This window comes from Carcharodon carcharias, chromosome 32 (genome assembly GCF_017639515.1).
Source record: "Carcharodon carcharias isolate sCarCar2 chromosome 32, sCarCar2.pri, whole genome shotgun sequence".
NCBI lineage: Eukaryota > Metazoa > Chordata > Chondrichthyes > Lamniformes > Lamnidae > Carcharodon > Carcharodon carcharias.
Genome location: NC_054498.1, coordinates 7260806 through 7282998, shown reverse-complemented (window position 1 = coordinate 7282998; position 22193 = coordinate 7260806). Strand labels below are relative to the sequence as shown.

The following is a 22193-nucleotide window of genomic DNA, read 5'->3' as shown; positions in this document are numbered from 1 at the left end:
CTACACCACATGGATTGCAGCGGCTCAAGAAGGCAGCTCACCACCACCTTCTCAAGGGCAACTAGGAATGGGAAATAAATGCTGGCCCAGCCAGTGACACCCACATCCCATGAATGAATAAAAAAATGGTAATTGTCAATCCAGTCCTGATTTGGCTGGTCCAGTGGACAGAGGCTTGAGGAAAGGGGTAGAATTTAGGGATTGTGTGGGGGTTGTTTGGGAGGGTTTGGGGGGAAGGTTGGTGGTCCAGTGGGGGGCCAGGGAGGTGGCAAGCGGTGGGTGGTCCAGTACAGGGGGGGGTGAGGAGTGAGGAGTGGGAGGTCCAGTCCAGTACAGGGGGGGTGGGGTGAGGAGTGGGTGGTCCAGTCCAGGGGAGGAAGGGGGGGGTGAGGAGTGGGTGGTCCAGTACAGGGAGGAGGGGGGGGGTGAGGACTGTGTGGTCCAGTCCAGGGTGGGGGTGAGGAGTGGGTTGCCCAGTCCGGGGGGGTGTGAGGAGTTGGTGGTCCAGTCCAGGGGGGGGGTGAGGAGTGGGTGGTCCAGTCCGGGTGGGGTGAGGAGTGGGTGGTCCAGTCCAGGGTGGGGTGTGAGGAGTTGGTGGTCCAGTCCGGGGGGGGTGAGGAGTGGGTGGTCCAGTCCAGGGGGGGGTGAGGAGTGGGTGGTCCAGTCCAAGGGGGGGTGAGGAGTGGGTTGTCCAGTCTGGGGGGGTGTGAGGAGTTGGTGGTCCAGTCCAGGGGGGGGTGAGGAGTGGGTGGTCCAGTCCAGGGGGGGGTGAGGAGTGGGTGGTCCAGTCCGGGGGGGGTGAGGAGTGGGTGGTCCAGTCTGGGGGGGGTGAGGAGTTGGTGGTCCAGTACAAGGTCAGAGGTCTACATTACTTGATATTAAGAAACAGAGCAAGGAGTTTTCACAATTTTAAGGAATGATTATAGTGAAGACCACATTCTGCAGTGGTCTCCGTCCCTCTCTCGCTCTTTAGTAGGAGGTGGATTTGGGGCTGTTTGTGTTCTCGGTTGCATGGAGTTGCTGCAGCTGCAGTTGCTGGGTGGGTGGTGGTGGTAAAATGAGATTGTTGTGTGTCGATCTGCTCTGCTGACATGTTGCTTCCTATTCCTCAGATATTAAGCAGACTCCAGCAGCTCACTCTCGTAGCTGATTGTCAAATGTGGGTCTTGACAGCAATGAGTAGATGGACTATTCGACTGAAGAAGGCTTCACAGCACGGTCTAATCCTGTCTTCTCCAGTGTCCAGACACACTCACTTCTCTGACAGTCAGGCAGTGCTGTGAGTTACTTGACTGTGGGGAAATGTAGCAGTTATTTCACGGACAGCAAGATGCCTCAAGCATGAATGAGGCGGCCAGTCAGGTAACTGGGTTTTGGTGGTGCTGATTAATGAAGGAATCTTAATAGGAATGTGTGGAAAATTTCCCTGTCCTTCTTCCACTAGTTGTATAGGATCTTTAACCTCCAGTAAAAGTTTTAAAAGAGGCTGACTGAGCCTCAATTTAAAGTTGCATCCAAACATCTTGCCTCAGGGTCTCAGGCTCAGCTGGAGCGGATAAACTGCATCTCCGACAGTGCGGCACTCCCTCAGTACTGACACTGTGACAGTGCAGCGCTCCCTCAGCACTGACACTGTGACAGTGCGGCTCTCCCTCAGTACTGACCCTCCGACAGTGCGGCACTCCCTCAGTACTGACCCTCCGACAGTGCGGCACTCCCTCAGTACTGACCCTCCGACAGTGCGGCACTCCCTCAGTACTGACCCTCCGACAGTGCGGCATGCCCTCAGCACTGACCCTCCGACAATGCGGCACTACCTCAGCACTGACCCTCCGACAGTGCGGCAATCCCTCAGCACTGACCCTCCGACAGTGCAGCATGCCCTCAGCACTGACACTCTGACAGTGCAGCGCTCCCTCAGCACTGACCCTGTGACAGTGCAGCACTCCCTCAGTACTGACACTCTGACAGTGCAGCACTCCCTCAGCACTGACCCTGTGACAGTGCAGCACTCCCTCAGTACTGACCCTCCGACAGTGCAGCACTCCCTCAGTACTGACCCTCTGACAGTGCAGCACTCCCTCAGTACTGACACTCTGACAGTGCAGCACTCCCTCAGCACTGACCCTCCGACAGTGCGGCACTCCCTCAGTACTGACCCTCCGACGGTGCAGCACTCCCTCAGTACTGACACTCTGACAGTGCAGCACTCCCTCAGCACTGACCCTCCGACAGTGCGGCACTCCCTCAGTACTGACCCTCCGACAGTGCGGCACTCCCTCAGTACTGACACTCTGACAGTGCAGCGCTCCCTCAGCACTGACCCTGTGACAGTGCAGCACTCCCTCAGTACTGACACTCTGACAGTGCAGCGCTCCCTCAGCACTGACCCTGTGACAGTGCAGCACTCCCTCAGTACTGACCCTCCGACAGTGCAGCACTCCCTCAGTACTGACCCTCTGACAGTGCAGTGCTCCCTCAGTACTGACCCTCTGACAGTGCAGCACTCCCTCAGCACTGACCCTCCAACAGTGCAGCACTCCCTCAGTACTGACGCTCCGACAGTGCAGCACTCCCTCAGTACTGACCCTCTGACAGTGCAGTGCTCCCTCAGTACTGACCCTCCGACAGTGCGGCACTCCCTCAGTACTGACCCTCCGACAGTGCGGCATGCCCTCAGCACTGACCCTCCGACAATGCGGCACTACCTCAGCACTGACCCTCCGACAGTGCGGCAATCCCTCAGCACTGACCCTCCGACAGTGCAGCATGCCCTCAGCACTGACACTCTGACAGTGCAGCGCTCCCTCAGCATTGACCCTGTGACAGTGCAGCACTCCCTCAGTACTGACACTCTGACAGTGCAGCACTCCCTCAGCACTGACCCTGTGACAGTGCAGCACTCCCTCAGTACTGACCCTCCGACAGTGCAGCACTCCCTCAGTACTGACCCTCTGACAGTGCAGCACTCCCTCAGTACTGACACTCTGACAGTGCAGCACTCCCTCAGCACTGACCCTCCGACAGTGCGGCACTCCCTCAGTACTGACCCTCCGACGGTGCAGCACTCCCTCAGTACTGACACTCTGACAGTGCAGCACTCCCTCAGCACTGACCCTCCGACAGTGCGGCACTCCCTCAGTACTGACCCTCCGACAGTGCAGCACTCCCTCAGTACTGACACTCTGACAGTGCAGCGCTCCCTCAGCACTGACCCTGTGACAGTGCAGCACTCCCTCAGTACTGACACTCTGACAGTGCAGCGCTCCCTCAGCACTGACCCTGTGACAGTGCAGCACTCCCTCAGTACTGACCCTCCGACAGTGCAGCACTCCCTCAGTACTGACCCTCTGACAGTGCAGCACTCCCTCAGTACTGACCCTCTGACAGTGCAGCACTCCCTCAGCACTGACCCTCCAACAGTGCAGCACTCCCTCAGTACTGACCCTCCGACAGTGCAGCACTCCCTCAGTACTGACCCTCTGACAGTGCAGCACTCCCTCAGTACTGACCCTTTGACAGTGCAGCACTCCCTCAGTACTGACCCTTTGACAGTGCAGCACTCCCTCAGTACTGACCCTTTGACAGTGCAGCACTCCCTCAGTACTGACCCTTTGACAGTGCAGCACTCCCTCAGTACTGACCCTTTGACAGTGCAGCACTCCCTCAGTACTGACCCTTTGACAGTGCAGCACTCCCTCAGTACTGACCCTTTGACAGTGCAGCACTCCCTCAGTACTGACCCTTTGACAGTGCAGCACTCCCTCAGTACTGACCCTCTGACAGTGCAGTGCTCCCTCAGTACTGACCCTCCGACAGTGCGGCACTCCCTCAGTACTGACCCTCCGACAGTGCGGCATGCCCTCAGCACTGACCCTCCGACAATGCGGCACTACCTCAGCACTGACCCTCCGACAGTGCGGCAATCCCTCAGCACTGACCCTCCGACAGTGCAGCATGCCCTCAGCACTGACACTCTGACAGTGCAGCACTCCCTCAGCACTGACCCTGTGACAGTGCAGCACTCCCTCAGTACTGACACTCTGACAGTGCAGCACTCCCTCAGCACTGACCCTGTGACAGTGCAGCACTCCCTCAGTACTGACCCTCCGACAGTGCAGCACTCCCTCAGTACTGACCCTCTGACAGTGCAGCACTCCCTCAGTACTGACACTCTGACAGTGCAGCACTCCCTCAGCACTGACCCTCCGACAGTGCGGCACTCCCTCAGTACTGACCCTCCGACGGTGCAGCACTCCCTCAGTACTGACACTCTGACAGTGCAGCGCTCCCTCAGCACTGACCCTGTGACAGTGCAGCACTCCCTCAGTACTGACACTCTGACAGTGCAGCGCTCCCTCAGCACTGACCCTGTGACAGTGCAGCACTCCCTCAGTACTGACCCTCCGACAGTGCAGCACTCCCTCAGTACTGACCCTCTGACAGTGCAGTGCTCCCTCAGTACTGACCCTCTGACAGTGCAGCACTCCCTCAGCACTGACCCTCCAACAGTGCAGCACTCCCTCAGTACTGACGCTCCGACAGTGCAGCACTCCCTCAGTACTGACCCTCCGACAGTGCAGCACTCCCTCAGTACTGACCCTCTGACAGTGCAGTGCTCCCTCAGTACTGACCCTCCGACAGTGCGGCACTCCCTCAGTACTGACCCTCCGACAGTGCGGCATGCCCTCAGCACTGACCCTCCGACAATGCGGCACTACCTCAGCACTGACCCTCCGACAGTGCGGCAATCCCTCAGCACTGACCCTCCGACAGTGCAGCATGCCCTCAGCACTGACACTCTGACAGTGCAGCGCTCCCTCAGCACTGACACTCTGACAGTGCAGCACTCCCTCAGTACTGACACTCTGACAGTGCAGCACTCCCTCAGCACTGACACTCCGACAGTGCAGCACTCCCTCAGTACTGACACTCCGACAGTGCAGCACTCCCTCAGTACTGACCCTCTGACAGTGCAGCACTCCCTCAGTACTGACACTCTGACAGTGCAGCACTCCCTCAGCACTGACCCTCCGACAGTGCGGCACTCCCTCAGTACTGACCCTCCGACGGTGCAGCACTCCCTCAGTACTGACACTCTGACAGTGCAGCACTCCCTCAGCACTGACCCTCCGACAGTGCGGCACTCCCTCAGTACTGACCCTCCGACGGTGCAGCACTCCCTCAGTACTGACCCTCCGACAGTGCAGCACTCCCTCAGTACTGACCCTCTGACAGTGCAGTGCTCCCTCAGTACTGACCCTCTGACAGTGCAGCACTCCCTCAGCACTGACCCTCCAACAGTGCAGCACTCCCTCAGTACTGACGCTCCGACAGTGCAGCACTCCCTCAGTACTGACCTTTTGACAGTGCAGCACTCCCTCAGTACTGACCCTTTGACAGTGCAGCACTCCCTCAGTACTGACCCTTTGACAGTGCAGCACTCCCTCAGTACTGACCCTTTGACAGTGCAGCACTCCTTCAGTACTGACCCTTTGACAGTGCAGCACTCCCTCGGTACTGACCCTTTGACAGTGCAGCACTCCCTCAGTACTGACCCTTTGACAGTGCAGCACTCCCTCAGTACTGACCCTTTGACAGTGCAGCACTCCCTCAGTACTGACCCTCTGACAGTGCAGCACTCCCTCAGTACTGACCCTCTGACAGTGCAGTGCTCCCTCAGTACTGACCCTCTGACAGTGCAGCACTCCCTCAGCACTGACCCTCCAACAGTGCAGCACTCCCTCAGTACTGACCCTCCGACAGTGCAGCACTCCCTCAGTACTGACCCTTTGACAGTGCAGCACTCCCTCAGTACTGACCCTTTGACAGTGCAGCACTCCCTCAGTACTGACCCTTTGACAGTGCAGCACTCCCTCAGTACTGACACTCTGACAGTGCAGCGCTCCCTCAGCACTGACCCTGTGACAGTGCAGCACTCCCTCAGTACTGACACTCTGACAGTGCAGCGCTCCCTCAGCACTGACCCTGTGACAGTGCAGCACTCCCTCAGTACTGACCCTCCGACAGTGCAGCACTCCCTCAGTACTGACCCTCTGACAGTGCAGTGCTCCCTCAGTACTGACCCTCTGACAGTGCAGCACTCCCTCAGCACTGACCCTCCAACAGTGCAGCACTCCCTCAGTACTGACGCTCCGACAGTGCAGCACTCCCTCAGTACTGACCCTCTGACAGTGCAGTGCTCCCTCAGTACTGACCCTCCGACAGTGCGGCACTCCCTCAGTACTGACCCTCCGACAGTGCGGCATGCCCTCAGCACTCACCCTCCGACAATGCGGCACTACCTCAGCACTGACCCTCCGACAGTGCGGCAATCCCTCAGCACTGACCCTCCGACAGTGCAGCATGCCCTCAGCACTGACACTCTGACAGTGCAGCGCTCCCTCAGCACTGACCCTGTGACAGTGCAGCACTCCCTCAGTACTGACACTCTGACAGTGCAGCACTCCCTCAGCACTGACCCTGTGACAGTGCAGCACTCCCTCAGTACTGACCCTCCGACAGTGCAGCACTCCCTCAGTACTGACCCTCTGACAGTGCAGCACTCCCTCAGTACTGACACTCTGACAGTGCAGCACTCCCTCAGCACTGACCCTCCGACAGTGCGGCACTCCCTCAGTACTGACCCTCCGACGGTGCAGCCCTCCCTCAGTACTGACACTCTGACAGTGCAGCACTCCCTCAGCACTGACCCTCCGACAGTGCGGCACTCCCTCAGTACTGACCCTCCGACGGTGCAGCACTCCCTCAGTACTGACACTCTGACAGTGCAGCGCTCCCTCAGCACTGACCCTGTGACAGTGCAGCACTCCCTCAGTACTGACACTCTGACAGTGCAGCGCTCCCTCAGCACTGACCCTGTGACAGTGCAGCACTCCCTCAGCACTGACCCTCCAACAGTGCAGCACTCCCTCAGTACTGACGCTCCGACAGTGCAGCACTCCCTCAGTACTGACCTTTTGACAGTGCAGCACTCCCTCAGTACTGACCCTTTGACAGTGCAGCACTCCCTCAGTACTGACCCTTTGACAGTGCAGCACTCCCTCAGTACTGACCCTTTGACAGTGCAGCACTCCCTCAGTACTGACCCTTTGACAGTGCAGCACTCCCTCAGTACTGACCCTTTGACAGTGCAGCACTCCCTCAGTACTGACCCTTTGACAGTGCAGCACTCCCTCAGTACTGACCCTTTGACAGTGCAGCACTCCCTCAGTACAGACCCTTTGACAGTGCAGCACTCCCTCAGTACTGACCCTTTGACAGTGCAGCACTCCCTCAGTACTGACCCTCTGACAGTGCAGTGCTCCCTCAGTACTGACCCTCTGACAGTGCAGCACTCCCTCAGCACTGACCCTCCAACAGTGCAGCACTCCCTCAGTACTGACCCTCCGACAGTGCAGCACTCCCTCAGTACTGACCTTTTGACAGTGCAGCACTCCCTCAGTACTGACCCTTTGACAGTGCAGCACTCCCTCAGTACTGACCCTTTGACAGTGCAGCACTCCCTCAGTACTGACCCTTTGACAGTGCAGCACTCCCTCAGTACTGACCCTTTGACAGTGCAGCACTCCCTCAGTACTGACCCTTTGACAGTGCAGCACTCCCTCAGTACTGACCCTTTGACAGTGCAGCACTCCCTCAGTACTGACCCTTTGACAGTGCAGCACTCCCTCAGTACTGACCCTTTGACAGTGCAGCACTCCCTCTTTACGGCACTTGGTGTGTCAGCTTGGATTTTATGCTCATGTGTCTGGAGATGGGACTTGAAACCTCAGCCTTCAGCTACCCACTGAGTCTTGCTGACCTTCTGTGGCAAATTGTGAGGGGTATCAGTGAGAAGGATGATGTGGGGAGGTCTTGGCTGCGAGTTTCCTATAATCGAATGGCTCACCAATGTGCAAACTGGGGCCAGCCGCTGGGAAGTTTCCACTGAAACCCTTCCCCAGTGAAGTGGTGGGAGGGGGCAGGTTCAGCCCCTTGATACTGGAACAATGGGCAAATAATCATCAAACTGTGAAGTGAATCTCATTGAGTCCGACAGCAGGGGTATTTACTCAGCGCCACTATTCAGATTGGGACGGGGGTGGAGTGGCAGTTGGTGGGAGTTGCAGGGTAACTGGGCTGAAAAGTCGCAGAGATGGAAATACACAGGGCACCGAACGTTTGTGGGTAGATAGTGTCATTGACCATGTTGTAAAAACCCCTCTGGTTCACTAACGCCCTACAGGGAGCGAAATCTGCTGTCCTTACCTGGTCTGGCCTACACGTGACTCCAGACCCACAGCAACGTGGTTGACTCTTAACTGCTCCCTGAAATGGCCTAGCAAGCCCACTTGGTTCAAGGGCAATTAGGGATGGGAAACAAATGCTGGCCTTGCCAGCGACTCCCACATCCCATGGAGGAATAAAATATACAATTCCCTTCTATATGAAACCCAAGGCCTATAGACCAACGTTGAGCAGTTTCTAATATTAGGAGCTGCTGTTACTCAGTAACGTCAACAGCTTCAGGCGGTGCCAGGTTTTTGTTTACACAATTGGAAGCTTTCACTCCTGTAACTTCTGTTTCAATCTTGTCTCTGATTTTGAAATAGCAGAACTTACGCTCCTTGAGGGGGTTTATTTTTCTCCCCCCCTCCCCCCTCCCACCCCACTCCTGCTGTGACTCAGACAGTGAGCGTCTTTGTTGACAAGCTGGTGATAGGGCTGCAGTGGATAAACCTCTTACCTCGTTCGGTCTGAGTTGGACAGCCCTCCATTTCTCTGCCACTTCCTGCTCTCGCTCCGCCTCCCTCCTCATGGTGACTGAAAGGTAGGTCATTGGTGGGGAAAAATCTCAAGCATGGAGTTTTGAACAGTGGGGCTGGGGTAATTCGGGGCAAGGGAATGGGCTGAGAATTTTTACAAAACATAGCAAATCCCCAGTTTGGGGGCCGGAGTGGGAGGGGGTGGGGGGGACGCTGGGGAGCTAAGGGAGGTTCTCATGTACAGTGATGGAGACAATGAGAATTTGCTACCATGCAGAGTGGTTGGGGCGAATTGTGTAGATGCATTTAAGGGGATGTGGATAAACACACGAGGGAGAAGGGAACAGAAGGATATGATGAAGTAGGATGGGAGAATCCAGCAAAGAACTGTTTGGCTGAACTGTCTTATTATTTGCAATTCTGACTTGGAAACTTGTGGGTTCAAGTCCCAGCGCTAAATTCAGACCAACCTTCCCAGTGCAGTGCTGAGGGAGTGCTGCACTGTCGGCGGTGCCGTCTTTTTGGATGAGGCATTAAACCGAGGCCCAGTCTGCCTCCTCGGTGGTCTTAAATGATCCCACAGCCTCTATTTCAAACAGCATTTTCCCCAGTGTCCCGGACAATATTTATTCCTCCACCAGCGTTCACCGAAACAGATAACCTGGTCATTATCACATTGTGTCTGTGGGAGCTTGCTGTGCACAAGCTGGGTGTTGCGTTGCCTTCATTCACACCTAGTGGCTGCACTCCAGAAAGTGTTTCATTGGCTGGAAGGTGCTTTGTGGGCGTGACCTGGAAGTTGTGAAAGGGTCTGGATAAACGCAAGTCTTCCCTTTTTCTTATTTAGATCTCTGCAGAATATGGAAGGTGACTACCAGCCCAGCCAAGATCCCATCATGGACCCCGACTCACAGCTCGTGCTGCTTACTGGTATCTCGGTTTCTGCATTCTGAGCAGCCTTTCTGTCATTTCATTTGCTGGGTGCGCTCATTCCATCACCAGAGTTGGTTCCTTACATTCCCACCACTCTTTGTATTCTGCCCTCCTCACCCCCATCAGGAGGTGGCCTCCTTCTGCCCTTTTGTACTCCGCAGGATCAGTCATCCTTCACCTGCCAGCTTCGGCAAGATGTTCAACCACAAAGGGCATCAGAGCCCAGCCCAGTTCATGCCCTTGCCCAACGTCTATCCAGCAGGTCTTCGTTGGATCAGGAGTAGGAATCCTTGCCCACCTCTTGGCAGCGCAGGTGCCCATGATGTCTGGTTTGCTTTGCTCCAGAGGAGGGAGAGTTGGTTAGAATCAGTAATGGGGAGCGGGGCATTTAGATTCTGGCTAGGTTGACATTCCTCGATCCAAAGGCTGATGAGATTCACAATAAAGTTTTCATTCATTGGATTGAGTCACAATTGCAAATCAGGCAGAAGGATTAAACTTCACAATGATTGAAAGGTGTTCTGTATTGAATAACATTACTTTTGTGTACGAATTAAGGGTATTCTTCATATCTGCTGATTGATCTTTCTCTGTATAAATTTGCCTCTTATAAAAATTACTTTTGGTGATTTAGCCTGTTCACCATGATCTGGCAGGGAGGCATTTACCATTTTTCCGCGATCTGGGGACACTGTTGGCAGGCCACCCTATATCCATGTCAAATACTCACCCCACATCCTGTCTTGTTCAACCATTGCAAGTATTCACCACCCTGTGGGTCAAGGAATTAGATTAAACTTGCTTTATTTTTCCTAACTTAGACCCAGTCATGTAGAATCCGAGACAGTATTAAAGCTATTGACATTGATCTTGTCTGTTTTCAAAGACTTGCCTTTTCATTCAATTAACAGGTTTTGGTCCATTCCGACAGTACGTCACTAACCCGAGCTGGGCTGCAGTTCAGGTATTGAGACCAACGCTAGAGTTTCATTTACATTCAGTTTTCTGATAGCTCGGTGGTGTCAGAAGTGGCTCAAAGGCAGAAGGTTGTGTGCTCAAGGCTGACCACAAAATCTGGGCTGACGCTCCAATGAAGGACTGAGGGAGTGCTGCACTGTCAGAAGAGCTGTCTGGCCCTTCCAGGAGCACTTTCAGCAAAGTGGTTAGTGATGTTTGAGGGATACATTTTAGCCAGGAGAGTGGGGAGAAACATCCTGCTCTTCTATTGATAGTAAGGGATTTTTTTTTATGTCAAATAGGGGCAGATAGGTCTTTGCTTAACTTCAACCGCTGCACCTCTGACTGTGCAGCATTCCTCAGCTTGGATTTTGTTCTCAATTGCCTGGAGTGGGGACTTAAACCATAAGACCATAAGACATAGGAACAGGAATTAGGCCATTCGGCCCTTCAAGTCTGCTCTGCCATTCAATCATGGCTGATAAGTGTCTCAACCCCATTCTCCCGCCTTCTCCCCATAACCTTTGATCCCCTTACCAATCAAGAACCTATCGATAAAAAAACAGAATTACCTGGAAAAACTCAGCAGGTCTGGCAGCATCGGCGGAGAAGAAAAGAGTTGACGTTTCGAGTCCTCATGACCCTTCGACCAAACTGAGTGAATCCAAGAAAGGGGTGAAATATAAGCTGGTTTAAGGTGTGGCCGGGGGTGGGGGGGGGGGGGTGGTGTGTGGTTGTAGGGACAAGCAAGCAGTGATAGGAGCAGATCATCAAAAGATGTCACAGACAACAGAACAAAAGAACACATAGGTGTTAAAGTTGGTGATATTATCTAAACGAATGTGCTAATTAAGAATGGGTGGTAAGGCACTCAAGGTATAGCTCTAGTGGGGGTGGGGGGAGCATAAAAGATTTAAAAATAATGGAAATAGGTGGGAAAAGAAAAATCTATATAATTTATTGGAAAAAACAAAAGGAAGGGGGAAACAGAAAGGGGGTGGGGATGGAGGAGGGCGCTCAAGACCTAAAGTTGTTGAATTCAATATTCAGTCCAGAAGGCTGTAAAGTGCCTAGTCGGAAGATGAGGTGCTGTTCCTCCAGTTTGCGTTGGGCTTCACTGGAACAATGCAGCAAGCCAAGGACAGACATGTGGGTAAGAGAGCAGGGTGGAGTGTTAAAATGGCAAGCGACATGGAGGTTTGGGTCATTCTTGCGGACAGACCGCAGGTGTTCTGCAAAGCGGTCGCCCAGTTTACGTTTGGTCTCTCCAATGTAGAGGAGACCACATTGGGAGCAACGAATGCAGTAGACTAAGATGGGGAAAATGCAAGTGAAATGCTGTTTCACTTCAAAGGAGTGTTTGGGTCCTTGGACGGTGAGGAGAGAGGAAGTGGAGGGGCAGGTGTTACATCTTTTGCGTGGGCATGGGGTGGTGCCATAGGAGGGGGTTGAGGAGTAGGGGGTGATGGAGGAGTGGACCAGGGTGTCCCGGAGGGAACGATCCCTACGGAATGCCGAAAGGGGGATGAAGGGAAGATGCGTTTGGTAGTGGCATCATGCTGGAGTTGGCGGAAATGGCGAAGGATAATCCTTTGAATGCAGAGGCTGGTGGGGTGATAAGTGAGGACAAGGGGGACCCTATCATGTTTCTGGGAGGGAGGAGAAGGCGTGGGGGCGGATGTGCGGGAGATGGGCCGGACACGGTTGAGAGTCCTGTCAACGACTGCAGGTGGAAAACCTCGGTTAAGGAAAAAGGAGGACATGTCAGAGGAACTGTTTTTGAAGGTAGCATCATCAGAACAGATTCGACAGAGGTGAAGGAACTGAGAGAATGGAATGGAGTCCTTACAGGAAGCGGGGTGTGAGGAGCTGTAGTCGAGGTAGCTGGGGGAGTCGGTGGGTTTGTAATGGATATTGGTGGACAGTCTATCACCAGAGATTGAGACAAAGGGGTCAAGGAAGGGAAGGGAAGTGTCAGAGATGGACCACGTGAAAATGATGGAGGGGTGGAGATTGGAAGCAAAATTAATAAATTTTTCCAAGTCCCGACGAGAGCATGAAGCAGCACCGAAGTAATCATCGATGTACCGGAGAGAGAGAGTTGTGGAAGGGGGCCGGAGTAGGACTGGAACAAGGAATGTTCCACATACCCCATAAAGAGACAGGCTGGGGCCCATGCGGGTACCCATAGCCACACCTTTTATTTGGATGAAGTGAGAGGAGTTGAAGGAGGAACCTATCGATATCGGTCTTAAATACACTCGATGACCTGGCCTCCACAGCCTTCTGTGGCAATGAATTCCATAGATTCACCACTCTCTGGCTAAAGAAACCCACAGCTTGCTGGCTCAGTGAAGAGTACTGGCCAGTGAGATGTAGCTGATTCAGGAAGAAACCTTATTCACTTCGATATTTGGTTTTCCAAGCCCTCCCATCTAACCTGTGTGTCATTGCTCGTCTCTGTTTACCTCTGAAAGGAATCCAGTATATATAATCTCAGGAAACCATGAGGGTTCAGCTTATTTGCACTGTGAAGGCCAGTTTCTATATTATTTGTGTGTGTGTGTGTGTGTGTGTTAGAGAGAAAGTATTTGTGATTCACTTTAAAGCAGAATTTTTAAAATCTTGAGCTCAGCTGGACAGTCATTTTCACAGTTGGAGACTGATAGGGTTTTGTTTTAGCAGACAGACCTGCTGTATACTCCGCCACTCACAACTTCAGGTATTGTTATGTCTTTTTGGTTTAGGAACTTGAACCAACAGGTCTAATTGATGTTGCTGTTGTCAGGGTAAATTGAAAGAATTCTGTTTAAGAGATGATGCCTGGGGTCACAATCCTTCTGAACCCTTTAGGTGCTGCTTTTGTTTTGACAATAAGATTAGATGGCTTTGCAATTAATGGTTTGCCATTCTAACTCACCTTCTTCCGAAGATCAACAATGTCAAACTCCTTCCCTGGCAAGTTAAAGGAGATGGTGGTGTAATGGTAATGTCACTGAACTGGTAAATTCAGAGTCCCAGGCTAATGCTCTGGGGCAAAGGGTTTAAATCCCACCATGGCAGCTGATGGAATTTGAATTCAGTTAATAAATCTGAAGCTAGCCTTGGTAATTATTGATTGGCGCAAAAACTCATATAGTTCATTAATGCTCCCCTCCCTCTTAGGGGAAGGTCTGCATGACTCCAGACTCTTAACTAAGCTGCTCAGTTCAAGGGCAATTAGGGACGGGCAACAAATTCTAGCCTTGCCCGCGACGCCCACATCCCATGAAAGAATTAAAAACTATCCAATAAATGTAGCTCTCTCTTAAAGTTACTTTCTCCTCTCCTTTATTCAAGGGTCTGCAACAAGGTGGGCAACACCACTGATACCTCTTTCAAGTGAACTTATTTCCTGTATTAGCCACCAACAGTGACTGTCCATGAGGGCATCTTTACACTCAGTGGGCGGGATTTTTCCACACCCCCCTCTCCCACCACCCTCCACCCCCCTCCACCCCACCCCAACCACCTCCCCACCCCAACCCAACCACCCCTTCCACCTCACCCCACCCCCCCACCGGGATCTTCCGGTCCCACCGCAAGTCAATGGGCTTCTGGTTTGGGGGGTGGACAGGGCTGGAAAATCCCGGCCAATGTCTATGTCGCTGCTGCACCCTTCACCGGGGCACTGGAGGGGGGAAATCAGGAGCAGTCAGTCTTTGCTGATATTACCTTCCCCTGGACCCTCGGGGTCCACCACCAGTGGCTGCCTCAGCTCCCTGGGTGAGTACCAGGACTGGGTAGGACTCTGATGGTCAGTGGGGCAGTGAAGAGTTGCCAGTAACAATGGGTTATATCACAGCTCAGATCAGCTCCTTCAGCAGAGGAGGAAAAGACAAAAGAAACCAACAACACAAATAAGGACAGGAGTAGGTCATTCAGCCCATTGAACCTGCTCCGCCACCCAATACGTGGCTGATCTTGGGGCTTCAACTCCATTTTCCTGCCTGCTCCCCATATCCCTTAATTTCCTGAGACAACACAAATCTGTCTATCCAGCCTTAGATGTATTCAGCGATGGAGCATCCACAACCCTCTGGGTTAGAGAATTCCAAAGGTTCACAACCCTTTTGAGTGAAGTAATTTCCCCTCATCTCAGTCCTAAATGATCTGCCCCTTATCCTGAGACTCCCCCGGCCAGCGGGAACAATCTCTCAGCATCCACCCTGTCAAACTCCTTCAGCCTCTCGTTCTTTTAAACTCCAGAGAAGGCAAACCCAATTTACTCAGCCTCTCATGGCAGGACGCCTTCAGGGATTAATTTAGTGAACATGCACTGTACTGACTCCAACATCTTTACTTCAGTATGGAGGCCAAGGCTGCACACAGTATTCCAGATGTGATTATGGACATTAGTAACAATTATACATATTGTTAATAACTTTTTATGATTCAACTTCCCTAGGAGCTGAAGAAATTAGGCCTGGGGGAGAATGTTCGACTGGAAATTGTGGAACTGCCTGTTCACTATCAACGAACCCGGGAGCTGTTGAGCAGGATGTGGGAGTCACAACAACCACAGGTTTCTTTAATGCTTCTCTGGTGATTCCACTGGCACTGGCCCACCAGAGCTGAATTGCTTCTTGCTTACTTTGTAACTGAAGCGGAATTGCGCAGGAGCGAGAATCCGAGATCCCAGTCCTGATCAGGTTTCCAGGGATGCTTCTGCCTGGGGGTGTGCACATGCATGTTTCTCTGCATATGTGCGTGTCTGTGTGCGCGCATCTGTTTGCCTCTACCGACCAACTTGCCAACCAATCATCCCTCTCTTCTCAAGCAGTATAAATTATTGTTCCCTTTAGGGTTTGGTATTCTTGCAAATCTGCCCTGATAAGTGCAAGATGAGGAGCTTTGACAGCATGTCTCATTTTTCAGCACATTCAAGCATCTGTTTGTGTGGGTATGTTGTCTGTGAGCATGTGTGCTAAAGCATGTGAGTACATGCTTGCGATCATGCGTGTGTGCACACATAAACAGCAGATGCTGGGCGGTGTTACTGCCAGAGTGAGATTGTACTGATATTTGCTGCTTGGACTCTCAGGAACAAGGACAAGATACCAGAGGGCATTTGGTGCCTGTGGGATCTGCCCCCCGAGAGCCAGAGCTAGCAGAAGAGGGTAGAAACTCAGTGGAGCATTAAAGATCCAACTTTACTTTCAAAGGCTAAACGTTGCACCATTTGAGCCTCAGCTGATCAAGTCCTGTACTTTATATTTTATTAAGCTGGCTGTCCATGTCGGAGTAGCAACTGCATCGAAGGTGATTATTCTTGAACAGCTCGCCAAGAATCACGGATACACAGATCATGATGTCTGTGGTTTATGTCCAGCAGGATACTGCTGTGTAGAAGGAGGTCCAGAGAAGATCGAGTCACTCATCAAAATGCAAGCCATCTGTAAAAAATTATCGGGGATGGATATTGGAATCATTTATTCAAGGCATGCGGGGAGGTAAAAAAACAGGACTAAAGAAATTCACCAATTCCTTAAAACCTTTCAAGTGCAGCAATTAAATCAAGTTTGCAAATAAGCAGGTAATGGATTTTAGAACAAGAATGCATCACTCTCTCCCACTCCCCACCTGAAGGCACGGACTCTCACTGCAGCATACTTAGTCAGTAATCTTCATTTTATTCTATACCCCGGCTTTCTCATGCATGCCCCCTAAGACTTGGGCTGAGTGGGAACCAGTGTGGTCCCATCGCCTTCCCCTGTTTTATACAAATGAAAGGGCCCCATTAAAATACATCTATTGGGTCTGTCCAGTAGGGAGCTACCTAGTTTCCACTTGGTAGCTAATTACTACAGCAGAATTTGCAGTCACAGACCCACATCCCGTCACCATGTGGGGGAAACGCAGACACAGACCCGCGTCCTGTCACCGTGTGGGGGAATCACAGACACAGACCCGCGTCCCGTCACCGTGTGGGGGAATCACAGACACAGGCCCGCGTCCCGTCACCGTGTGGGGGAATCACAGACCCACGTCCCGTCACCGTGTGGGGGAATCACAGACCCGCGTCCTGTCACTGTGTGGGGGAATCACAGACACAGACCCGCGTCCTGTCACCGTGTGGGGGAAACGCAGACACAGACCCGCGTCCCGTCACTGTGTGGGGGAATCACAGACACAGACCCGCGTCCTGTCACCGTGTGGGGGAATCACAGACACAGACCCGCGTCCCGTCACCGTGTGGGGGAAACGCAGACACAGACCCGCGTCCCGTCACCTTGTGGGGGAATCACAGACCCGCGGCCCGTCACCGTGTGGGGGAAACGCAGACACAGACCCGTGTCCCGTCACCTTGTGGGGGAATCACAGACACAGACCCGCGTCCCGTCACCTTGTGGGGGAATCACAGACACAGACCCGCATTCTGTCATTTAACTACCAGTAATCCTAGAGAACTCAGAAACAAGTTGCCAGGAGTCCAGATTAATACAACCTAAGGTGCTGACTGCAATACACACACCCGGCAACAGGGAAGCTGCAAATATTGAGTCACTTCAAAATGTTTACCTGATTGTCTTCAACTGACCTTAATAACAATTTCCTCAGGTATCTTTGCGAATATGCTTATTACCTTTCACTGCACCATGGCAACAGGAAAGCCGCCTTCATTCATATCCCTCAGCTGAGTGACGGACTTACAGCTGAGAGTATTGGGAAGTTCCTCCAGCCGATTGTCCAAGAAATGCTGGAACAACTGAAGACAGCACTCCATTGAGAACAGTTTTCGTTAAGGTGGTTGGAGAAGGGACGGTGAATCGTTAGCCAAGCACACTTCCTCCACCCTTACCACGTAGAGGACAAGACTCATTGCACTCTTCCTACTCTCGCATGACCTCAAAATCTTCTCGGGACTGCTTCCTGAGTTGCGCCTTCCTTATGTGACTTAACTCCAAGCTAGATGCCTCCAAGCCTCCTGTCCCTCTCCAATCTCTTTTAAAAAATACTGTTCAGAAGTTCCAGTTTCCATCACTCGAAGCAGGATTTTCCTGAATTGCATCAAACTCAGTAGATCATCCCAAAGTCCCTCATATGGTGTTTCAACACAGCACAATATAGAAAGAAATACACTTCATTTCTGCAGCACCATCACAACCACAGACCCTCCCCAAAGTGCTTTAGGGCCAATTAGTATTTTTTTTTAAAGTGTAGACACTTACAATGTAGGAATCAATAATGATGGTCAATTGATGAACAGCAAGCTCCCAGAAACAGCAATGTGATAAAGGCCTATTTACTGTAACAGAGAGTTCAGTGACTAGGGGGCATAGATTTAAAGTGATTGGTAGAAAGATTAGAGGGGAGATGAGGAAAAACTTTCTCTACCCGGAGGGTGGTGGGGGTCTGGAACTTACTGCCTGAAAGGGTAATAGAGGCAGGAGCCCTCATCTCATTTAAAAAGTGTCTGAATGTGCACCTCAAGTGCCATAACCTGCAGGGATACTGACCAAATGCTGGAAAGCGGGATTAGGCTGGGTGGCTCAATTTTCACCTGGCACAGACACAATAGGCCAAATGTGCCGTAAACTTTCCATGACCCCATAATGATCAGATAAGCAGTTTTGGTTTGAGCAATGTTGGTCAAGAGATAAATATTGATTCACCAGAACTCCCCTAACTCTTCTCAGAAATTGTACCATGGGATCGCTTCTATCCACCTTGGGAATGAAGAGGGCGGTTTTGGTTTAATGTCTCCCCTCGGAAAAGATGGCGCCTCCCACCCGTTGCATTCTCTCAACATTGCGCTGCACTGGGTGCATCATCCTGGGTTATGCGCTCAAGTGTCTGGAGTGGGGCTTGAACCCAGGTCTTCCTGATATGGAGGAGCGTGTGTTACCAACAGTTAAATGAGTCATCCTGTTTATGCACCAAACTGTACAGTTAAATTGTGTGTTGGTTGTGACTTTGTGGGCTAACAACATGCCTTAAATATCTGGATCAAAGGGCACTGATAACTCTGCGTGCAGTTTGCTGTTTATATTTGAAGTGCTGAACTTTGCTCCGAATACTCTCCCTCTCTCGTCTAACTTGTAACATTCCGATTGCAATAAAACGATGCCAGAAAGGAATTGCTTAGCTCGTGGGAAGATTGAAAGGTTTTACCATTTAATACTAAAGTATAGCATCAACATGTTAACCACATTCCTTTTGAGCTGTGGAAATAGCTCCCTCTGATGGTGTACGGTGTAGCTGAGCTGTAGTTTGAGTGTGTTTGAGATTTGATCTCTAGTCTGCATTCAGCTGGATGACCTCGAGTTAATGGAGCTGGTGTACAAACTTCTAATTCTCGATTCTCCAGCCACAGGGGAACATCCTCCCCAGAATCTACTCTGCCCACCCTAATGGGGTGAACAAGTCTCCATTGGTCATCCCCACTGACAGGCTTTCAGTCTCACCAACATCCTGTGCAATTGCAGCAACAATAGTAGGTGCAAAAAAAAAGTCCCATGCAAGACAAAATAACAAAACCAATGGATTTTTTTTTGCATACAGATTTTATTTAACTTAAATCTTGTACTGTAACTACTAGAAAAAGCTAAGTAAGAAGAAACCTAGAATTGCTTTAGCTTCAGCCGGTCAAAATAGACAAGTATTTTTCTTTTTCCTCTTGAATGAAAAGATTCCATAATATATCGAAATAACAGGAATAAATCCTTACAACAGAATATACAAAACATTTGAATTTTTTTTAACCAATGAATCAAATCTCCATATAAACACAGGAATTGTATGAATAATTTACACACAGCAAGTCATTTTTTTTATTTAACAAATTGGCCATCTTTACTGTTCCATTTAAAAAAAAAAATCATTTAATAAACGACTCGTGGGGTAGGGAAGGAAAACCATCCTTGCAATATGCCATCCAAAGTGTTCATTTTCCCCTCCTGGAGGTAGTAGTAATTTCTGCCCAGCCTGACCCTATTGGTGTCTGCACTGAACTGTACAATGAGTGTTTTTGAATCTTTAACTTGCGAGGATGCGATTTGAGGATTTGAACGCCAATGGGCTGTAAAATACAGAGCTCAACTCCTGTCCATTTCTGCACCTCCCTCTTTTTCTGGAGAGAATTGGCCAGAATTTGGAGAACCTACAGTCAACAACCTAACCCACCCCCCAAAAGGAAAAAAAAACGATATTCTCCAGACCACCATTCCAGACCAGTCTACTGAATTTCACTATATTCTCATGGAATTGTTCTAAGTGTTGTGCAGTGATTAAGATTTGTAATTCCCTCATTTCATTCCGAGCTAATGAGCCAATAGCAACTCAGTCTGGCCAGCTCTGTATCTCGACCACTGCTGGTCTGGAATACGCCTCAGTTTCTACATCCCTTACACTCCAATCAAGGCGTTCCCAGATAGCTTGTGGAAAACCAATCCTTCCCTCGCTTAAAAATCCGAAAACCAAGGCTCGTGCTTCGAGCAAAAAAAAAAGTACCAAAATTTCCCCAACTCCCTTCACTGTACCACATCAACTGCAATCGAAAATCATAGAAGCAACATTACATTTGTGAAGCACCACGTCTCAGCTTTGCCGGTACTCGGGAGCCCTGGTTATCAATGGTCATCATCCCTTGACCGGTGGTAACTCGATGCCCCAAAGATACCTTGTTCTTTCGCCTGAACCATTCCTGAGCCTGCTCCTTTTTGAAGAGGTGCCCCAATCTGATTGTTTAGACCCACATCTACACCACAACCAGAACATCACAAGTTGTCACCTGTAGTCCCGTACCGTTCCCCACTACGCCACCCCACCCCCCGCCTCTCCTTTTAAGCCTCAACTCTTCTGGAAAAGAAAGGCCAAGCAGCTCCAGGTCCTACATCGTCGTACCAGTTTGATTGGGGTATTTGCAGCATTTCAGAAACTACAATGAACAGCATGGCGCAGTTACCTCCAACAGCATGGAAACACCTTTGTCAGACTCCTTTTATCTTAACATCTTCAAGGTTCTTGTTTTGGAATCCAGTTCCCATCTATCCCCCTCCCCACCCACCTTTTAACTCAGAGAAAAGGACAGGTGTATAGACGGGTGTCTTGGCAACTGCTGTGGATACCACTCTGTTTGGCTGGCCTGGGGGTACAGAAGGGGTTTCGAGAGCTGTCATCATGTTTTCAGGTGTGAGTCTTTGATTAACTCAGGTTGGGATATGGGGCTAGTTGGACCCCTCTCTATGTTCCCCCATGGCCCCTGAGACAGACAATACCTCATACAAGAGGGATTTCAGCAAGGGTCTGAAGCCCTTTACTAACTAGGACTGGTGATCTAATTGGACTCCTTAGTGCACAAGTCAGCCATGTATCTGACTGATAATGGAGATTGAAAATCTCATTATTTCCCACAGATTTTTTCTCCTCCATCTGCCACCTCCGACAACCCCCTCTCCTCCCTTGAAGGCACCAAAACCTGAATGATTTCAGGCTCCGAACTCTCCACCCCAGGGCTGCGCCACGTGAGAGCACCAACTGTTGAGGGTGCCAACCCCAGAGCCGTCCCTCATCCCAACTCCACAGCTGTGTTTTCAGACATGGAAGCCGGTCTGATTTTCTGCCCCTGCTTCTCCACCCACCCCCCAACCTTTAGCCCAAGGTGGGGATGGTGGGGAGGGGGGTGGGGGGGGGGGGGGGGTGCGAGGGCAATTGTACTGGCCCCCATATGCCAAAGGCACTTTTCATTTTGGCAGCAGAATGAGAGCACAAACTGGTAAAGGGAGGAATCTTGCTGGGCTAGCCCCTAGTTGAAAGCTACCTCCTGTAGGCATGATGTTCCTGCTCTCTCTGCTCTGACAGAGGCACAGCTTTGAAACAGAAAGGATCACAGACAACAATGAAAATAATTAATAATAAACATACCCGTAAACTCCTAGCAATAACGAACTCCGAATGGTTTGCTTTACTCGGGATTTTAGCAGATCAGAGAATGTTGTTTCAACCCATACACCACAACGGCTCCCAAATATGCTAAAATGATTTGAGGATGGCAAGCCTTCCCATTCATTACTTGCACTCGTACACTTTATAAGATTTGATCCAATCTGCTCTCTTGGTTGCAACTTAACCCAACAATAGCTCAAGCCCAAAGCAACTCTAAATCCTGCAACCCTATGAAGCCGAGTTGCAAGAATCCCCAGCTACACCACAAGGTGCGCTGGTGGAATAATTCCATCTTAGGGATAGGAAAGAAGATGGGTTTGTTGGATGCGGCAGAGGTGGGTTGGGTGGGGGGTGGTGGGTGGGGACGGTGGCGGAATGGGTCCTTCCCAACCCCAAAGTTGATTACCTAGCCAGCCAATAAGGAGTGGTGCTTGAGGATAGATCAGATTACCTTGTACCCTTGGTTGAAAGTGGACTGCGTAGAAACAAGGAAGGTGGGGGGAGACGAGGACCAAATGAATTGCGACTTTTATGTTCCATGTCAATTGCATTGAACAAATGCAGTATCAGAGACCCCTACATTATTCAGCTATAACATAATTCATTCTA

The 22193-nt window shown here is 51.2% G+C and overlaps 2 protein-coding genes across 2 annotated transcripts in view; one reads left to right on the top strand and one right to left on the bottom strand.

Annotated features, from left to right (window-relative positions):
• The window catches only part of fam169b (family with sequence similarity 169 member B), a 28143-nt gene extending 19354 nt beyond the window's left edge, over positions 1–8789 (bottom strand). The window contains exon 1 of the mRNA XM_041178202.1: positions 8750–8789. Within this exon, the coding sequence (XP_041034136.1) occupies positions 8750–8780 (31 nt within the window). The 5' untranslated portion in view covers positions 8781–8789. The remainder of the gene's footprint in view (positions 1–8749) is intronic.
• On the top strand, positions 8756–18752 carry pgpep1l (pyroglutamyl-peptidase I like). Its single transcript, XM_041178203.1, has 6 exons — positions 8756–8833; positions 9616–9698; positions 10613–10665; positions 15106–15222; positions 15924–16150; positions 17259–18752. The coding sequence occupies exons 1-6, from the start codon at positions 8820–8822 to the stop codon at positions 17425–17427; spliced, it is 663 nt and encodes a 220-aa protein (XP_041034137.1). The 5' UTR covers positions 8756–8819; the 3' UTR covers positions 17428–18752.
• The last annotated feature ends 3441 nt before the right edge of the window (positions 18753–22193 follow it).

Excerpts from the sequence above, each read along its gene's own strand:
- pgpep1l (XM_041178203.1), top strand. Across the intron at positions 15,223-15,923 it reads GGGAGTCACAACAACCACAG|CTGGCTGTCCATGTCGGAGT; the intron begins GTTTCTTTAATG and ends TATTTTATTAAG. Across the intron at positions 16,151-17,258 it reads TATTCAAGGCATGCGGGGAG|GTATCTTTGCGAATATGCTT; the intron begins GTAAAAAAACAG and ends CAATTTCCTCAG.